General features: G+C 39.4%; 1 protein-coding gene across 2 annotated transcripts in view; it reads right to left on the bottom strand.

Moving 5' to 3' along the window:
* The window catches only part of FSHR (follicle stimulating hormone receptor), a 156,550-nt gene that overhangs the window by 14,210 nt on the left and 121,172 nt on the right, over positions 1-21,168 (bottom strand). Inside the window, exons 5-8 of one of the 2 annotated variants that reach the window (XM_039887196.1) lie at positions 10,410-10,481; positions 9,143-9,220; positions 4,139-4,207; positions 3,953-4,027 (exon numbers count right to left, since the gene is read on the bottom strand). In XM_039887196.1, the coding sequence (XP_039743130.1) occupies positions 3,953-4,027; positions 4,139-4,207; positions 9,143-9,220; positions 10,410-10,481 (294 nt within the window). The remainder of the gene's footprint in view (positions 1-3,952; positions 4,028-4,138; positions 4,208-9,142; positions 9,221-10,409; positions 10,482-21,168) is intronic. The other variant, XM_039887197.1, reaches the window with a different exon arrangement.

The following is a 21,168-nucleotide window of genomic DNA, read 5'->3' as shown; positions in this document are numbered from 1 at the left end:
AAAGAAAAAAAAAAAAACTAGAGTGAGTTAAGAATATCAGGTGAAAACTCAGATGGCCACTGATGTTCAAGGTCAAGACTCATGATGGGGAAATCAGGATGCTAAGCACTTCTCTGGAACTCAATGAAGTTTGTCTGTGTGCCCCTGGCTTTCTCTGCATCTGTTTCTTTTTGCAGTGAAATATCTTGCCCTTGCACCCTCAGGTGTGTTCAGAGGCTTCCTGTTTTTCACTCAACTAAAAATTTTGTTTTCAGGAAGGGAGCCATTATTGGGTTACTTGCCCTCTTCTTAACTCCCTTAGATTCCCTTGCATGTATCTACTGGGGACAAAAGACAGTCTGTCGGGGCGGAAGATTCACCACAGTTAGCTCATGGAGGAGATATTCTGGAGAGCAGGGTGAGGCTTCTCAGTTCCCAGCATTGGTGCTAGGGCAGTGATTCTCACTGTGCTTTTTGGACCAGCAACATCAACTTGACCTGGGAAATTATTAGAGCTGCAGGTTCTCAGGCCCACCCCAGACCTGCTGAATCAAAAACTCTGGGGGTGGGGATCAGCTCTCTAGGATTTTACCAGGATGCCAGGTGATTTTGACATATGATCAAATTTAGAACTACTGCTTGAGGGCAGTTGAGAACCACTCACCGCTGAGGTGGTTCATAGCTGAGTTCTACTCTGGGAGTTGCCCTCGTCTAACTTTCCCAAGATTTGGCCCCTCCCCAGGGGCAGCCTGCACCCAGTTACTGTTCATGAAGAGGTCTGGCCCCTTGACTTAATGCAGTACAACTTCGAAGGGCCATCTTAACTCCAGAGCTCCCTCTGTGATCAGCTGAAGCTTCCTTTGCAAATGCATTGCAGTTTAACTTCCCTTTCATCGAGCGTTTCCCAGTAAACCTCCTGCATGTAAATATCCATACCACAGCCTCATTTGGAGAGAGGAGAATATGACCCAAGGCACAATCATAGCCTTATCCCGAGTAGCATATACTATGCACTGAGCAGTCCGTGCACGCTCCTTTGGCTACCCATTAACCCACAGCATCTGGGTGGGCTAGTCCTTAGAGCTAAACGAGCTCTAAGGCCAGTGTTTAGCTAGGGTTGGTGTATCAGACTGCAGAAGTAGGAGATAGGATAGGCCATAGAATCCCAGGTCAGCATTCAGAGAGGCTGGAAAGACATCTGCAGACTAACTTGAAGGTCCCAGAAAGGAAGCTTGATGTTAAGGTGATCAATCTTCTTTCCTCTAAGGGGAGGAGAAGGAGACTAGCAATTACTATAGACTGGGTTTTTGGCCAGGATCTTGCACATATATCCTCATACATTGAGATGGAAAGATGTAGGAATGTATTGTCACTTTCTACACTTTTAGGTCATGGCAAGTTCTTCATAATTCCTTTAGATTTTCTGTAAATTTTATTTATTTTGGCCAGATATGTTCCTGTGATAAAAGGGGTGAAAAATAAATGGGCCTGTAACCCAAGGACCCTGCAGAACTGTTTATGGTGGTAACATCCCTCTTCTTGCCAGTATTTGTGGCAGGCAGCTGGGGGATTCAGGTGTGTGTGCTCTATTAAACGCTCCGATGGGACACATTGCGTATATTGTGCCTGGGCCTGGGACGTGCTTGTGCAGCCACAGAAGATATTTCTTTTTGCTGTGTGTACGTATCATTTACTAGTGCTCTTGGGCTGGGAGTCTGGTATTTATAATTATTTCCCCTTCTATTTTAGTTCACAGCCAATTGCAAGGAGCCTTACCGAATGACTTTTAGATGTTCAGTTAGACATATTTATGTACTTTAGGCAACATGAGATGGTGGGAATACATTAAATGCGAAGCAGGACACCTAGTTTCTGGTCCAAGCTCTGTGGCTTACAATGGCAGTGTGATCTTTTAGCATGCCACTTTTCATTTCTGGCTCCGGTTTCCTCAGCTGGAAAATGAGCTATTTGGGGATCCTGTCCAACTTAAATATTCTCGGTAGCAGACAGTGGTTAAAGTACAATGACTTAATAGTATACCTGGTACAGGTCATGTATGGAAACCTACCCCATCACAGATATGTTCTGCCATAACAGATAGAGGTGCCTATTTAGGAACATTCAAAAGCCTTAGGACTTTTAGCTAAGTGAAACTGACCAACTGCTATTCTGGTGTTCAGAGACATCTTAGAGTCCTGAGTACTCTAAGAATAAGGAACATTAAGCATTACAAGTTCTAAGTAATTTGTCTGTGAGAGTACATGAACTGTATGCCTGCACTCTCCATTTATTATGCCCTTGTCCTCCTTGGTACATAATAGCACACATCATGACCTGATATATTAAGATATGTATTTAGTTATTGTCTGACTCCTCAGTATGAGAATATAAGCGTTCTGTGAGGAAGAACTTTCTTTTGTTTCCTGTACTATTTTTGTGTGTGGCACAAGACTAACCCTTAAAAGCTATCTGTTCAATGACTAAATAAATAAATAAATAAATACATGTGCACACAATACATATATAATATTACTAAGCTTCCAGTAATATTAGAAAATAGGTATTATCGTTTTTGCCATTTTTGGGGGGAGAGGAAACCATCGCTTAGCGAGGTGAAGGAACTGGTTCTAAACCTTGGTAGTTTGCTCTGGCACCTTTGCTTTAATCATGCCGGCAATTCCTCCTTTTGCTTATATTTCCTATCTCAAGCCAGGCATTCTGAAATAATCTTTGAACTTTTTTCTTCAAAGAGCCTAAGTCTCATGTATGGGTCACAACATACCCTTTATCATCAATAATAATCATTTTGAGAGTTTCCGCTCTACCCTATAGGGTCTAGTTTTAGAGATACGTAGGTTACAGCCTAAATGGGGAATATAAGCTTTTTGGTGAAAATGAAGTGATCTTGATAGATGGTAGGTAGGTAGGTAGATGGATGACCACACATGGTAGCTTATACTGACTCAAATAAGAGTACAGACTATTGGTTCCCAAATGCCTGAACTGACCTTAGGCAGCTACCTTAAGGTTTACATTATCTAGTAAACCTTTAGGTTTATTTGTATGTTATCTGTTTCTTTGTTCTCTATTTCTTCTTGCATCTGACTCCTTCTGGGTTCCTTTCTTCTTCCTCCAATAGATTTGTCAATAGAAATCTGTATAGGTCTTGCTTAGAGCCCAGGAAACCACATTTTCGAAAAACTCTTGCAGATTTGGGTCCCTGCAGCCAGGAAGGCTCTGGGAGTCACAGGAGAAAGAATTCACTGTTGGCTGTGGTTGTCCGGAAGGGGTGGGAGTTGGAATGACCCTTGTGGAAGGGCAGGGGCAGATGGGAAGAGAACAGGAAAATGTCACTCTTGGAGAGAAATAAAGATAAGGAAGCAGTGATAGGAGGAGAGGTGCTCGTGCAGGGCTATGAGGCATTAAATGCACCTTGAGAGATCTGGAATTGAGGCAGAGAAGATCCAAAAGTTAGTGTGTGTTGTATCTCATTGGCTTGAGGGAAACTCCTGGACACAAGAGAGTAAGGAAGAAGAACTATGCCTTCCCTTTCAGGGAAGAGATATCTAGCAGAGTGGTTAAGAATCTGTACTGAGTCAGACCAGTTTGGTGTTAAATTTGCGCTCTAAAATTTGCACGACTTTGGGTGAGTTAGTTAACTCCTCCAGGGAAGCCAGTCTTTCCATCTCTAAAATGGGAATAATAGCTTCCACTACAGAGGTTATTATAAGGATTAAGTTAGAAAATGCATCTTAAGCTTTTAAAACACTGTGTGGGACCTGGTAAGTGCTCATTAAATGTTATTATTTTATTGGAAGTTAGAACATGGATCATCCCTAAATTGTTCCTATAAGTCTTTGCAGATGACCCAGATAAAAACTGACCTTAATTGCCAGCTTCGTCTTGAAGAGTCTCTGACTTCTAACTTATACATGTGGATCTCTTGCGCATAGTTATGGGGGAAGCTACTCACAGAATGACTGGTCCAGAGGCTCCCTGGAAAACATCATTAGGCAATTCTTCCAAATTATTGTTATCACTTAGATTCCTGGGGATGGAGTTGAAGAAAGAAGAAGAGAAACACAAAGCTATGTAAACATTGCTGTTGTAAGAGCCATTTCCCTCTAAATGGCCTGGAAGAATAGTCAGGGCTACTTACAGCTCATCTAGTTGTGTTCCATTGAATGCACAGTTGTGTATTTCTTGAATCCCATTCTTACTCAGCCATCTGAAATAAAAGGCCCATTAAAAAACCAATAATGTCAGATGCAAACAATACACGGTTTCATAATTGGAAGCATTGGAGCAAGGTCAGATAGCGCAGGTTAGTGGCATAAATAAAATGCCACCCTTCAGGCTCGAGGACAGGGATGGGAGGGAGACTGATTTATCACTGTATAACCTTTTGTAATGTTTGAAGTTTGCATTATGTGCATGTATTACCTATTCAGAGAAATAAATTATATTTAATTTTGAAAAGGCACACTTAGGCATAGTAGCCTGGATCCCATAAGGTCTTTGCACATATCATTCATCTGCAGAGACGATACCATGAGGGGAACAAATGAAGATCTTTCTCCTCCTGAAGGACAGAAATCATAGAATTATAGGACGATTGTTTATAAGAGAACATTTTTGTATCATCTTTCTCTAAGGACTTAAGTCTCTTACCCATGCTCACCCACAGCAGCAGGTCTGGCTGTCATCAAAAAGTGATCTAATTAAGCTGTCGCACAACCTGAACGTCTCCTGTGACCCATTGGGACCTGGTTATTGGAGGTTTGTGGAGGTGTCTGTGGGTTAAGCCAGGAAGAGAAATCGATTACAGAGACTGTGGGCTGTGGCAGGGCAAGGTGGTGTGAGTGGGCATGGGAGGAGGCTCTGGGGGTGATAGGGGTTGGATGTGAAGCAGTCATCCTGATTGTGCAAAGAAGGTCAGTAAGCAGGTTTGCCTGGACAGGAGAGCCCAAGGACACCTTGGGCTGACAACTTTGCATTGCTGTGCTCCTGGATGGATCTGAAAACAAAAACAGAAATCCAGGGTCGGGAGAGCTTAGCCCCAAGAGCCTTTAACCACCTGCTCTTGATTTGCTGCCAGGTTCTTTTCTCTGTTGGGCTTAGTGGGTTTACAAATAACATGGTTCAAAAGCCGACCCAAAGAAGCTCCTGTGTGCTCAAGACTGTATTTCCTAGACTGCATTGGATAGCTAGAAAATACTTAAAATCACAGAACAACTGTATGATTTTTTTTCTTCCTCCTGAAAGCTGATTTAGCTAAAAAATCCAGACAGGAGCAAGGTAAATCTTTTATAACATTAGCAACTAGTTGATGGGTTCTGATGGCCAAGAAGTTGCTATGCACCCTCCCCGCAATCCCACCTGCCCTGCACCTACCCATGAGAAAGCCTGTCCCAGGCACATCCAGCCACCTGACTCCTTTGTCAGCCTTTCCTCAGGTAGTTAGAGGTGCTAGAACAGCTAACCTGTGGGATGTGGATCCTGTGGGAGTTTTGGGTCAAACAGAGGGGTCAGCAAACTTTTTCTGTATAGGGCAAGATAGTAAATTTTAGATGTTGTGGACCAAGAGACATAATGGAGGATACTATATAGATAATTTATATAGGTACTTATAAAAGAGTTTGCACAAATTTTGACCAAATTTAAAATATAATAGTAATAATTGAGTATAATTTTTTTGGGGGGAGGGGGCTATAGGTATACTATTAAAAAGAATGAAATTGTTTGCTTTTAATGGGGGGATAACATTTTGCTTAATTTAGGTTAGATGTTAATGTTTTTTATAATCAAAAGGTTCACTTGTAGAAACCAGCTCTAGCTCATTGGGCCTTAGTTGGCTGACTCTTAATCTAACACAAGAGGTATGTAAATTCATACAATTTCATCCGCTTTTCTATAGACTAGATATTTTATATGTATATATATATATATATATATATATATATATATATATATATATATATATATATATATATGGCATATATATGTCCTGAAAAAATATGTCACTATGATTAATAATATACAAACTAATTTAAAAGAATTATTGTATTCAAAGTAGCCCTTTGTCTTCATGGATTTTTGCAATCAACAAATACCATGAAATGGGGTGGTAGTGGTGGTGGCAATTTTTGATGTCTATAATAAATCATCATACAAAAACCAAATTATGTTCAGAACTCCTGCCCTGGGGTTTATGTTAGCTTGTCGGACTCTCAAACTAATAACACAAAGAAGCTAACATTTAGTAAGTATACTCTTAGTCTCTTAAGAGAGATAGTGCTGGTTTTAAAACCTGATGATGAAGATGATGACAATAACCTGGGCAGAGTGTCAGCTAAAGACTAACTGAATCATGGTTTTTCTTAATCTTTTGTGTCCCTAGTGTGTTCACTCAGTAGAGGCTCAGTAGGCTCCAGAAGCAGAGTCTGCCCTTAGCCCAAAGAATGAAGGTGCTAGAGGGACCTGGCCCATTAAATCTCATTGATGGGCAGGCAAGTGAAACAGAAGCCAACTGAGGAAGGGAAGAAACACACATGAAGTACAATCTCATTTCACTTTGTCTGAATTAGGCCTTTATGCTGGTTGGCTATAACTAGATGCTTTCCCCATTTGTAACCTCTGGTTGCACAGGCAGGGTGGGGGTGGGGAAGGGCTCAGAGGCCTCCACACAGTAGGCTTTTATTGCTCATTTCTCTCTGAGTCACTAGCCAAGTGTCTGATAATCCTTCATTGTTGGATGTATATGTATGTGTGTGTGTGTGTGTGTATAATGTGTGTGTATGTGTGTGTGTGTATATGTACGTATGTGTATGTAAGTAAGTAAGTAAGTAAGTAAGTAAATGAATGGGGTCTCAGGATTTCAAAAAATGCCAATGCATAGAAAACCTTTTCAGTCATCAGTGCCATTTTGCCATGCTTTTTTTTTTTTTTTTTCTGAGTGCCCTTTGATGTCTCCAGTGGGGGAAAGTGCTCCTGCATCCAGTTGTAACACCCAAACTAAGAACAATTGGAGTCTTAAGCTGTGTTGGTTGAGTATAGATTTTCTGATTCTATTATTTATAGATTAAGAACCATCTGAGGTTAAGAGCAATAGATTTTGTTCTCACAAATGTGAATATAACCTTTAGAGACGTGTCTGAAAAGTGTTGACTCTTAAGAAAGTGATCCTCTTTAGGAAAGTATGTTCTAAATTCTGGGGGACCACAGAGCATGCATGAATAGGAGTCAGTGAAGAACAGTTATGATCTGTAAATTTCTTCTGTAGGTTTAGGTTTGTAAGGGTCCATCATAAATTCTTTGTCAGGTTCTCTGTCTCTACTTAAGAAGAGGTAAGACTAGGAAGATCAGGATGCCTTCCCTTCTGTCTTATGTTCTGGACAAAAATGATGTATGTCAACACACAAAACTGTGAGAATGACATTAGGACCCTTCCGCTTAATTATACTTTTCTAGAAAAATATTCTGTTGATAAGTTTGCCATGTTTTAAGATTAACTAATTTTGAATCACTGTGTTTAAAAATGGCACATATGATTAGAGCAAGATTTCAAGAAGCACAAGGATCCAGGTATAACTGACTACATTGATCGCTAATCTTCTGCCTGTATGATGTAGCCCAGGAGTCCTTTAACTGTTGCATTTGTGTGTTACATCTATTCGGCCTGTTATCAGATACTCACTAGTTTCCAAAAGCTCCTTTTGTATTTCTTCTCTTTCCTCCTTCTCTTCCTGGCCTTGATGATTCTGTTTCCTCTGCTTGCCTTTTGTCAGTGCTCTGGCAAAATCCCACTCATCTATTAAAGTCTCCTTTCTCAGCCTCATTTTCCTTATTTTTAACTTATCCTTCAGCCTCACCTCACAGGCCAGTCAGAATAAATTATTCTTTCTTTTTTCTTAGAGTAATTGTTTTTATTTTGCACGTTTAATTTTATTTGTGTTTTAGTTAATTTCTTTGGCTTTCCCATTCTCTCATACCTCCCACACCCCTATTAACTCATTGCAACACACACATACAAATTCCAAATATCATGAGCATACTAAATGAAAGGATTAGGTATTACCTATAATTTCTGTCCTAATACTGTGTACTCTGAATACATGCCTTCGATTTTCTTTTTCCCTTTAAACATCTAGTTCCTTTGCTAGTCTCTTTTAACCTTTTCCCTTGTTTTCTGTAATCAAATACTGTACTTAGTTTTTTTCTTTGACGACTTCATCTCTACTATTTCTCATTCCCTCTCCCTCTCCTTCTCCCTCTCCTCTCTCTTTGTCTCCCTCTCTCTCTTGCTGGGTCTCTGAATCATATTATTGCTTTGAAAAGGCTGAAAATTTTTTCCAGACTGGAACTTCCCTTTTGTACATAGTGGCATATAAACACATGCACACACACATACACACACACTTTAAAAATGCAACAATTTGTGAAATAGAAAGATAACATGCTTCCCTTACAGACGTAATTCCATTTACCAGTTCCCCAAATGTCATTCTGTTCATCTAACGTCTAAGGATCCCACAAACACTTGTGTAGCCCCTGGTGCCCTATTTCTTGGACATCTTGAGAAGTGGGTAAACTGCCACATAGGCTACTGGCACAAAAGATTACAAGGTAGTTCATTAATGACACAGAGTACATTAAAAACTTTTGCAAAAGGCAGAGGGAGTAACTCAAGCTCATTAAAAAACGTGGTTGTTCCAAGAAAATGAGAAGTCATATTACGCTCAGCATGGGGCTGAGCAGGAGCTGCTTGGCATAGTTATGAGGGAATATCCATATTTTCCTGGATTCAGCCTCCTTCCTGTCTTTTTCTTGGGGCAACAAAAGCCTTGCCAGGCAATAACTAGCTTTATTGATGCATGAGTTATTCTGTCCTTCGGAACAGATGTTGCATCACAGGAGACCATCATTCAAAGAGCAATTTTAAATACTTGAATCACACCACAGAATCATAAATTATTAACACGACTCCATGTTGTGATTCTGAAATGTAAAGATGGGAAATGAGAGAAAAAACACAGAACTAGGGAGAAATTTAAATGGCGAAATGCTGAAGTTACCCAAACAAAAAAGGACCATCCTATTACGAGAAAGATGATTAAATGAAAAGTCAAATGTTATCCCCACTCGGTTTTTTCCCTTTACTTACAGAATCATACTTTCAAAACTCAGCCCCACGAAAGAATTTCTTTCAACTGTGTGGATGTTTATGTTGTCTTGAATGTCTCTAGAAGAAAGTACAGACATGTTAGATATTTCTGTCAGTTCCAGTCATGTACCCTTCTCACATTTAGTTGACTTGGCAGGATGTGGTCTTTAGCTGAGGTAATGTTTAAAGAGTTGTTCTGAAGGATGATGAGTTCAGGGTTTGAGAAATAAGTGACATCTAATTTATTTTTAGTATATCAGTTATTAACAATGGAATTTTACACATGCAGTATCTACTCTCTGAAAGTTTTCTTAGCTAATTTCACTGTGTTAAGGTGCTAACATATTCACTTATTATCCTTGCTTCCACAGTTGGTGTCTGCTCAGTATGACAAAGACACTTAAGCCAACTTTTCATCTCCATATAAAACTTCTCCAATCACCTTACTTGGGCCTTTATCTTTCTCTCATCTTACAGCTAATTTTCTTCTTTCTTTTCTCCTTGGGTCACAGAAAAATGTTGTCATTGTTTTTTCTCTTCCTGAACAAAAGGATGGAGAAAGTCTCATTTTTTTCTCTTTGTGTTCCTCATCTTCCCATCAAGAATCCCTTTTGGGTCTGGTTTAACATATAAATGTAGAAGGAGTAAACTGCTTGGAACAATTTGAAAAATTTGGTGAGATTTTCTATCTTTCTTTGTCCCTCCCAATTTTTACCCCTCCTCCTTTCTTAGTTCCTTATGTCCCTTTCCTAACATTTCCTTTTGGGTCTGTCCAGATTCTTATAGTTTTGAAAATAAACTTGTCACTATACATTGCCTTTTTTCCTCTTTCACAATACAGATGTCTTGGCAAAAGGCAAATACATGATGTCATACAATGTATGAATTTGTCAGATTCATTTATGGTTTATTTGTGCCTAGGGCATGGTAATTCTAGAGGGACAAGGAGAAGATGGTGGAAGATGGGAGAGTTACAGGGGGAAGGAATACAAGGCATTGAATAGTGAAGAGAGGAGAGACTTCTTGATTTGCTACAAGCTGGCTGTTGACATCTGTCTTCTTGAGGAGCCTGCTGACTTCCTCCAAACTGAGATTAGCTAGCCTTCAGGTGAAACCAAGGACTCTTGATGGTGTCTTTCTGTCTCTGCTTACCCCGAGCAACATATTTGAAAGATGTAGACTAAACAATGCATATTACAGGCACAGAGACTGTTGGGCAAGACAGCTGTTGAGTAAAGAGTTGGTAACTCTTCAAGTAAAAACTTACAATAGAACCTTTTGGAGAGATTGAATCTTGCGAACAGTTGGCAAGTGCTTAATACCTGTGTTGGATATTAACCTAGAGAGAGAAAAAATGAGAGTGAGGTAAAAATAAAGCTGGCTATTTTAACAATTGCTAAAGTATAAGCTTTCCAAATTTAAAATACCAATTCTGAGCTATGAAAAAAACCTACCAGAAAATCCCATAATATACCCGAATCATGCTCTTGTTTTCTATTTTAAGGCTCAAACTAAGGTCTGGTAAGCTATTGATTCTTTAGAAAAATGAAACCTTCACTTCAGGAACAAAGGGGCAAGTATGCTTCAATATGCCCCCCCACTTTTAAGATTGAGAAATTAATATGATCCAGAAGAATTTGCAACTAGATAACAAAGTTTTCCTAAATCATTCTTTGTTTCTAACCTGTTCATACTCTTTGGGGGGAACTGCTCCTTCCCCATTTTAAATGATTCTGTTGAGATTACAACATGAGATCCAAGCCCTTTCAACCCAGAGTATGCATGTGATCTAATGTGGGCCAGACTCTCTCCTAGGAAAAGCTTGGAGTTTAGTTAGTGCTGAGTCCACTGATGCCGTCACCCTTAAGAGATGGTTCATAAATTTCTACAGTTGAAATTTCCAGAGCATTGGATCCTTCCTAAGGTCTGCTTGGCTTGGCCTGGGTTCCCCAGGAAGCAGAGCCCGAGGTGAAGGTTGGCATGTAGGTAGTACATTTGATAACATGAGTTCAGAGAGTTCGCGGCGGGGAGAATGAAACAGAGGGACGAAAGATAATACAAGGATGAGTTACCGAGTTAGCCACCACTACTGGTGACTTGTCCTTAATGCTAAGGACTTGATTTAGGACATTTTCAAAAGGGAAATCTCAGAACCGTTGCTCCAAATAGGGGCATTTGTCCAGTGACTACTATTTTCTATTGGTCAAATGTGTCCCCACGGTGTTAACTCTCCACTTCTGCCTTGCACACTTGCGAGTGCCCAGTAAGTTTCTGCCGGACATCTCTTAGAGTGTTACAGAAGAATCCCCAGGATAGGAAATGAATAGTATACAAGGCCAGACTGGGTGCTGTCCAGTTGCACCTGCATTAAACTGGTTGAAATTTGGGTGGAATTGGCTGCCACAGTAGTGGTGAAGAGTGTTTTGAAGTGGCACATGAGAGTTGTCTGACACCCTGTTCTTCAGCATTTCCTCCCTCCTGTGAGTTACTCAGAATCCTTTCAGTACCTCCCTACTCCCATTGACCTTTTCTGTGTGTGGTTTACCTAAGCCAGAGTTGGTCACGATAACTTGCAATTTAAAAACTTTCACTGCTACACTCATCGTTGTGAAGGATTATGTGTCTTTTTGGGCTTCGGATTTTAGAGTTGACTTTGGTGTCTTCTTCTCTGCTTCTATATTCAGAGAGTCAGGGAGTTCTGCCTATGGGTTATCTGTAATGGTTCTCAAGTGTTTAGTTCCTCTCGTTTCCCAGTTATCCACATAGAACACGTATTGGTCAGTTCTTTTGATTATGTTCTTCAACTGCCCTTGAGATGGTCTCCCTTTTTTTTTTTAATTTAGGGTAAGGGGTTTTTAACATGCTTTTTTTTTTTTGAGGATTTGTTGTATTGCTTATTTTTAAAATTTTACACACAGAAAAATGAACTATGATAGAGATATGAGTTAAGACTGTATAACCACCAGCACACTAAAGATACAGAACAGTCCCATCACCCTCCACACTACATTGTGTTGCCCCTTTGTAGTTAACCTTTCCTTCTACCTCCTATCCATAGCAACTGCTGGTCAGTTTCTGTTCCTATAATTTTGCCTTTTCCAAAGTGTCATATCAGTGCCATCATGTATTATGCAGCTTTTTGAATTTGTCTTTTTTCACACAGTATGATGCATTGAGATTCTTCCATGTTGTGTATATCAGTAGTTCGTTGTTTTTTATTGCTGAGTAATATCCATTGTATGGATATACTACAGTTTATCCATTCATCAGTTGAAGGACACATAGGTTGTTTGCAGTTTTGGTGATTATAAAAGAAGCTGCTTTAACATTTGTGTATAGTTTGTGCATGTGTGTGTGTGTGAGAGAGAGAGAGAGCGAGAGAGAGATGGGGAGGGGTTGGGAACATTTTTATTTCTCTTGAGTAAGTATCTATGAGTGGGATTCCTGGGTGGTAAATATACATGGTAAATGTATATTTAAATTAGTTGGAAAGTGCGAAACTGTTTTCCTAAGTGGCTGTACCATTTGGTATTCCCACCAGCAATGTATGAGAGTTGCTCTGTATCTTTGGTTATGTTAAAAAATATATTCTTTGAATGTAAAAGTAATGCATATTTATTATGGGACTTATGAAAAATATGAAAACATCTATAGAAGAAAGTAAAAATCATCTCTAGTTTCAATACCCAGAGGTAGCTTCTGTTAACCTTGGAGTTTGAAGTGTCGTTCAGAACAAATAGGTTTCATGGTTGTTCTTCATAATCTCTGAGAGTCTGTTCATTGTCAACAGAAACATTGCAGTAACTAAAAACATACTAGCTTGACATGGTTCTGTTCCACATTTATTATTTAATCATATCTATCCTTCTATTTTTGATCTCTTCCTATGTGTCTTTGCAGTATTCCCATAATGAGACGTCAACCCAAGGACCATATTTAATATTCTCTGACAATCTATACCAGGGGTCCCCAACCTCTGTGGTACCAGTCCATGGCCTGTTAGGAACTGGGCCACATAGCAGGGAGTGAGTGGTGGGCAAGTGGGCAAAGCTTCTGTATTTGCAGCCGCTCCCCGGCACTAGCATCATGGTCTCAGCTCCACCTCAGATCCTCAGGCATTAGATTCTCATAGGAGCACTGATCCTTGGTGCCAAAATGGTTGGGGACCGCTGATCTATAATGCTGTGTGCAGATTTGGAATGCAGTATGTGTTCATAAAATATTGGGTAATTGGTTGATGTTTCTAAACGTTTCTAAATGTTTCTGAAACATTTACTTCTTTCACCAAAATGTATTAAATCTCTTATTTTGTTTATTTATATAACAGTTAAGTATTACTGCTACTTGGAGTAATCTTAAACAGAGACAGGGGTGTCTGGAGGCCAGGAATAAGGTGAACCAGCATGCCAACTCTGGCATAAATTAGGCCATTTCCTATCTCTAGACTGGAAAGGATGCGGAGTGGGTGAATATCAAAGTACACATTGTATCAGACACCTCTGTGCCCTACCTCACATCCTGTTGGTTCATCTTTTCCTCTAGCTGTTACCGTCTTTTACTCTAGTAACCAGCTACATACAGATTTAACTTGGCAGACACTGACCGCAGCTATTCTAGTGTCTCTCATTTTCTGTTCTGGACTTCTGTGCCACCTGTGAGTGAGACACTGATAGGAATCTGCTCACCCATTCTAAGGCATGTGCAAGTCGAGAAGTGCAAAGACGTTAGCACTCCATAGGGCAACTCTTGACTGAACTCTTCTCTTTTATTTCCCAAGTGAATGGTTCTGAATATATTCTAAATGACACCTTAAAGGGCCTCCAGCATGACTGAGCTCTAATTTCCTGATGATCAACTGGTAATATATTCCTGAGTTGGTTCTTTATCTTTCTATGTTCTCTTTTGCTTAGTCATCTAATTTCTTTCCTTGGATTTGGGTGTAAAAATAAACTACTTGTATTAAGTCCTCGCTCAGGAGGACCTATGCTAAGACAAATACCGAATTTCATATTTTGCATGGATTCACTGATAGTTGCTGTCTCTGTTTACCCCAAATTTGTCTCCCGTTTCAGCCAAGTCCTGTTTCTTTTCCTTCATTTATAGTAAAGTTGTCTGCATATGCCGTCTTCATTTTCTTATATTCCATTCATCGAACCTGCTCCAATTTGTTTTTATCCTACACCTCTCCACCGAAACTACTTTTGTCATGTTCTCGAGTCATCAACCCACAACCAATATATCTGATGAACAATTTAAATTCTCATATTTTAGACCTTTTAGGAGAATTCGGTACTCTTTGCCAGTCTCTCTCTTCTATTAGTTTCTGTGGTATTACACTCTTCTGTTATTTCTCCTCTTTCTCTGTTGCTCCTTTTGTTGTTGTTGACTCCCCCTCCTCTATATGTGTTCTGAACCTTTTGCCTTTTTTCTCTTTAATCTTACTAGGAAGATGTCATTTCCTGTGGCTTTAAGTACTATCGACATATGGTGACAATGCCTAGATTCGTACTTAACTCCTGACCTTTCTGCTCTGCCTCTAATTAAAGTTTACTGCACGTATCCTTCTGACTGTTTCATTAATATAACAATCTAAACTTGTTCCCCCATCACTTTCAATAAACTGCTCCTCCTTAGTTCTTCCTCATAAATAGCACTCCTGTCTATCAATTGTTTGTTAGAAATGTGACAGTTAAACTTGACTTCTTCGCCTTCATTCACCAACATCCAATCCATCTCCAAAGTCCTCTTAACTTCTACTTCCCAAATATTTCTTGATTCCACACAATTTCTTCCATCTCTACTGACACCACGCTAGAACAAGCAACCGTTATCTTTTCTCTAGATTTCTATGGTAGTCTCTTGCTTTCCACACATTTAAGCTTCTTTTCTAATCCATTTTCTACATAGCACACAGAATTCTTTAAAAAAAAAAAAAAAAAAGTAAGTCAGATTGCTTTTACTTTTTCTGTTTTTTTTTTTTTTTTTTTTTTTTTTTTTTTTTTTAGTTCTTTCCCATAGTAAAATTTATACTCCTTACTGCCTACTCTTGCCCCATCATCTCATGCCGTTCTCCTAATACACTTCAGCACCAGTGGCTTTCTCTCAGTTCCTCAGATGTGCTCGGTTCTTGCTTGCCTTTAGGCATTTGCACATGCTCTGTCTGGAAGGCTCACCATGCACTCCTCACTTGGCCAACCTCAATTTAAACTTCAGGGTTTGGCTGCAAATATAATTTCTTCAGAGAAGAGCTGCCTGACTGCCAATCTAAATTAAGCCCCCTGATTTATTCCCAATATAATCATGTTCTTTTTAGCACTTTCATTTTTAGCACTCATTAAATTCTGGAACGATATATAAATTTGTGTTTGTCGGTTTGTTTATTTATTTATTTATTTATTTATTTATTTATTTAGTGTCTGTCTCTTCAACCAGACTGTGAGTGGCATGAGGGCATAAATCATATTTTTCCTGAAAATGCAATGTTGGCACAGTAGTTGGCACACATGATGTGCTTGATGTTTATCAGGCCAGGCAATGTGCCAAGTGCTATGTACATATGTTCATCACACCTAAGAATTTATATAATTGGAGAGAAGCATTTCTGATTGTCAATGAGAAAGGTACAAATGCACTATTTAATATCAATAGCATGAGCTTCCAAAGCCACTGTACCTATAGGGTATCTATAAATGTTTATATATGCACACTGAAATCTTTGGTCTTTCTAGAAAAGAAAACACACAGAAAACATGGCTAAAATTATTCCAGTAGTACTGAGTTAAAGACACTTAAAAAGATCTAGTGACCATTTAGTAAGATAGATTACTGATGATAACTCTGTACCTGAGACTCTTATAACCCCAAGATAACTCAGGAAATGGAGTTCGGATGAACACTTAGTTTTCAATTCACTTTTCCCCTTTGATCAATAAATTCATGTCTGATGGAGGGTGGAAGTGGGTAATCAGCTAGGAGCTCTATGTCTCAATGGATTTGCTTTAGTCAACTGCCTGCTGCAAAATTATTTTGATTCACTCAAATGTGGTTTATCTTCAGAAATAGGTAGAGGCCTGAGGGTGAAATGTCAGCAAATATTAGTTATGCAAATAGATCTCCTGTAGAAAGGTAACTGACTCACAGTTCTCTCCTCTCAACAGCCAGTTGCACATTCTGAGCTGGTGTTAACACCTTTCATGCCTGACTTTTTGGTTACAATAACAAAAATAGGCACCTCTCCTGTCAGGATGAATTTAGTGAGGGTCCTTCAGTTGCTGGGAACTGGTCCCACTATGTCCTGCTACCTAACAAGATAGTACACTTGCCTTTCATGAACGGGTGACCCCACGTCTAAAGCTCATTGTTCTAAACATCACTAATACTTTCATTAATCTTCAGGAGTGCTGGTGGGTTGTTTTTTCTTAAATTAACAGTGTGTATGTTTACTTGTGTTGCATGGACTATATGCCTTTCTTCATATAATCTCCATTCCATCCAAGAGAGGATGCCAAAGACCATGCCCTATCTCAGGGAGCTTGTAGGTAAATCAAAAAGTTAAGACTAGTACAGATGAAATACTCAGACTGATCTAGTACTAAACTGTATGACTGTGACTAGAATTCAGAAGTCAGAGAAGGGGAAAGCAGTGTGAGTTGGAATTGTCATGGAGGATTTGTAGGAAGTAGAGCAAACCAGATTTCAAAGAGTATAGAGCTTGCTGGCCTGAACTGGAGCAGTGAGAGGGTGTAGCTAGACGACAGGACTGACGTGGGAGGCGGGGCACAGAGGGAGATAGAACTGAAAGGGAAAGAGGAGGCAGTTTCTCAAGAACCTTTAAAACTAGGCAGAGAAGTGTAGACTTGATGGGTAGGTGATTGGAAGCTATTTTTGAATGTTGAAGGGGAAAGTAAGAAGATGTGGGGACTCCCTGGTCAGAGCGGGCCCATGTTTTCACCATCTCCAAACCCCGAGACTTCATATTAGTGGTCAGGACAAACCAGTGGGTGATTACTGAAAACCTACTGCATAACCACTGGACTGGGAAAATTTAGGAAGTATAAAATGTTCCTCTCCATCACATATGTTAACCAAGAATGTAATTATCTCTATTGTACCCCAAATCTACCATGTCAGGGAAAGATCAGATCTGAGACTGTGCAAACCAGCTCTCTTTTAAGTTTGTGAAGTGAGGCAGAACCGTAGTTAATGTCATGGCCTGGATGGCTTGTTGAGATGCTTTAGGCAAATTTGATTTAGGATGGGGATGCTGCCCATTGTGTGTCCAGAGCAGGGAGTCTATCATTTTTGCCAAAATACATTTTCTAGAAGCCAAGGCTGAGGATTTGAACTTGAACTCTTTTTCTACCTTATAATTGGTTTCCCATGGTATAGGATTTGTTTGTACCTAATGTCTTTTTCTTTCTTTTAAAAAATTTTTATATTTTTAATTACATTTTCTAGTCCCCTAGATAAAATGAACTCCTTCTTACTGACCACTCTGGGAGAACTTAGTTATCCAGTGATGAATAACAAGAAGAATAGACTATGCTTAATTAATTTATGAAAAGACTCCTTACCTTTTGAGGTTCAGTTTTATCGAGATTTCTATTAACTACAGATCCTTATTGAGTGGGAATTTATATCTCTGCATATACCATTATAAAAGATGCTAACATGCACTTTCTGAATCATTAAAGAGTTGGTTAGGTGTAGAATCACACAGTCTTGGAGTTAGATGGGAATGTGTGTAAGAAGCTGTGGTACAATGATAAGGGCTTTAGACTTAAGATTAGGGACTTTGAATCTGAGTGCCTTCTCTCTCACTAGCTGGTTGATACTGAGCAGTTCACTTATCTTTTCAGAGCCTCAGTTTCTCTTTTGGTGAAATGATTCTGTGTAAGGAATTACATGAGACAGTAGGAGAGCCTGGTTTCCTGCCTCGTCAGTCTCATGCCTTCACAACTGTAACTATTAATTCATATTCAGCTCAAACTTGCCTCAGTCTCCATGGAAACCAGACTCCTTAGCAATCAGGGGGAATTTAATGAGCCCAAGGGCAGGATTTTGAAGAGCTCAGCCGTATTAGCATGTCTGCAGATTCTGTTTTGACCTATTATTCTGGTTTAACAACTGGGCTCTGGTCCTATTCTCAGGGCATGCAATATAGCTTCAAAACCAGCAGCTCTGGTTTTGGTTCAAGTCCTGGCTCTACCACTTTTTAGGATGTATGGCCTAAAGAGGTATGGCCTTAAAGGATATAGGACTCAGATCCTTATCTCCCAGGGAAATGATAAGATTTACCTTGCAAGAAACCTTAGCACCCATATTCAAGGCCTGTTACTGGTCATGCTCCAGCCTTATATTCTGTCTGTTAAAATTGAGACCCTGCCTGATATCCCTGTTCCCCTAGGACCATGTCTTGCCTTCCCCACTTGGGTATGTTATTCCCCTGTCCAGTTCCCTGTTGCCTCTGTGGGGCCTCCATGATACCTGAATGAACTGGCCTGTTATCTACTGCCCAAGGCTCCTTATGCCTTATTAGAACCACTGGAAGCTACATCTACACGTCCCAGGTTCATCCTGCACCCTTTCTCTAATTTCTTTCTGCATTTTCTGATAAACTTGTCTGGATCAACCTTCTTGCCAGTCTTGATTCTGCTTAGTCTTTGGGTCTTGATTGTATTACCACATAGAGGTTTGTTGGTCATCTCAAGGGGAATTTCTACAGAGAATTGACCAAGTTGATGATGATTTACACATTTTTTTTTTTTTACAAAAATATAAGTGATCCAAATCTGTTGACTTTTTCTGTGATGACAAATGGCTGTCAAATAACGCTGTAAAGCAGATATTTTCGAATTAGACACATGTGATTTGTCTCTTTAAGAGAAAGGTGATGTAATAATAATGAGGAAGAATAAAACAGCATTTGAAAAAATCTGTGCTGTAGAGAGCATTTGGAAAACATGGATGGAAATGGTTAATTTATTGCTGAAAATGATACATGTCATCATTTGTACAAATTCTCATATTTCATGTTTTGAAAACAAGGAAATACTACTTTCTAACCCATTTAAGTTGTTGTATTGAGTTTTGAATACTTTCATTAGAGATATAAAAATGCAGCATCTTATATGTTGTTGGTAAGAACAGCTGATTGATCCTAGGAAAGGAAATATACCGGCTAAATTTTATAAAAATATTTGCATAAAATATAGAACTGAACACCAAGTATGATGACTCAAGGAGTGCAGCTAAAAAGCTTGTCTTCCATTGGATCTTCGTAATTCAGTGAAGTTTTGTCCTCAGCTTTGACAGCCACTGAACTCTAGTATTGTTATTGCCCGTAAATTGCCTTTCTCAGTGTTAAACTGAGGATTGAAAAATAATGAAGCCCATCCTATGATATTGCTTTCTCTAGAATACTGTTATTATATTTAGTGAGAGCAAAATTGGCTTTTTGTGCCATATGAAATGGCACATAAGACAAGATATAAAAGTAAAAGCATATTATTTAATTCATTTTTATTTTATGCTTTAAAATATTATTTTTATGTATATTTTGTAATGTACAAATTAGTACGTTGTATATATATCTACCTTATAAATAAATACATTTATTTTTCGACATATGCTCTTTTTTTTTTTTTTTTGCTGATGGGGTGAGGAGTCAAGACCATATTATCTAACACATAGGGTTTTTGCTTAGGAAGAGAAGCCTGAGATTCTGAAGGGCTGCCAGGTGGAAATGGCAATAGATTTGTGCTGTGCTGCTCTGGAAAGGAGCTATGAGATTAATAATAATAATGGTCAACATTTATTGAACACTTCCTGTGCACCAGGCACCCCACCAAGCACTTAACATTGATTATTTTATTTATTCCTCTCCTCTACCTTAGGAGACAGGTATATTACTGTCTCATATCAGAGTGGAGGGGGCTCAGCTGTGAGAGGTCCCGTAACTTTCACAAAGCCACACCTAAGGAGGGAAGAACTAGAGTTTGAATCCGCACCTTTCTGACTCTAAAGTTTATGCTCTTGCCATAATGACTGACTCTCATTCATTATGAAAGTTTCCCAACAGGGGAATGGAATGTAACCATAAGCGCTTGGTTCCCTACCTCTGGAAATGTGTCTAACTATGTGGAAGGGTTTCTTCATGCAGGGTGTGATAGTGTGATTTATAATAAGAAATATATATTTGGTCTTTGTCCCCCTTCCTGGCATGGAACTTCTAGGTTAGTGAACATGTGAAGATTTGGGGAGAGTGTTCGGCTTGGTGAGCGCATGGAAGCTCTGAACCCTTTCCCCATACCTTGCCCTACGCATCTCTTCCTTCTGGCTGTTTCTGAATTATATCCTTTTATAATAAGTCAGGAATCTAGTAAGCAAAATGTTTTTCTGAGTTCTGCGAGTCACACTAGCAAATTAACTGAACCCAAGGAGGGGTCATTGGAACCTCCAATCTATAGCCAATCAGTCAGAAACACAGTTGAGAACTTGGACTTGTGATTGGTGTCTTAAGGGGGAGCAGTCTGGTAGGACTGAGCCCTTACTTTGTGGGATCTGACGTTATCTCCAGGTACAGAGTATCAGAATTGAGTTGAACTGTAGGACACCAGCTGGTATCTGAGAATTGCTTGAAAACCCACACATTGGAATTGGGTGCAGAATTGGAGGTGGGGGTCAAACTCTGTGATCTCTAAGATGCCCTTAAACTTAGAAACTCTGAGCATTTCTCTAGCAACACTAATTCCAGATGATATAAATGCTTCATTTACAAATGAAAGGCTACAATGTCAAGTAAGTTTGAGAAATGCTAGATTAATAAGATAAAGCAGTTCTTTCCTCCAAGATTCTCAGAACCTTTACCATGATATTATTCATTGTAAATGTTGAAGAGACGAAAATAGTATGCTGCCTTTCCCTAAACATCGACTTTGGGCTTTTCCTTTATTGTAAAGTATCTCCTGAATTTAATGTTTCCTAGTTCAACCTTGGAAGCCCTCTAGGAGCTAAAATATTTAGTC

The sequence above is a fragment of the Pteropus medius genome, unplaced genomic scaffold, assembly GCF_902729225.1.
Source record: "Pteropus medius unplaced genomic scaffold, Ma_sr-lr_union100, whole genome shotgun sequence".
NCBI classification, from domain to species: Eukaryota; Metazoa; Chordata; class Mammalia; order Chiroptera; family Pteropodidae; genus Pteropus; species Pteropus medius.
Note: the sequence above shows the minus strand (reverse complement) of the source record. Positions and strands in the feature narration are given on the sequence as shown.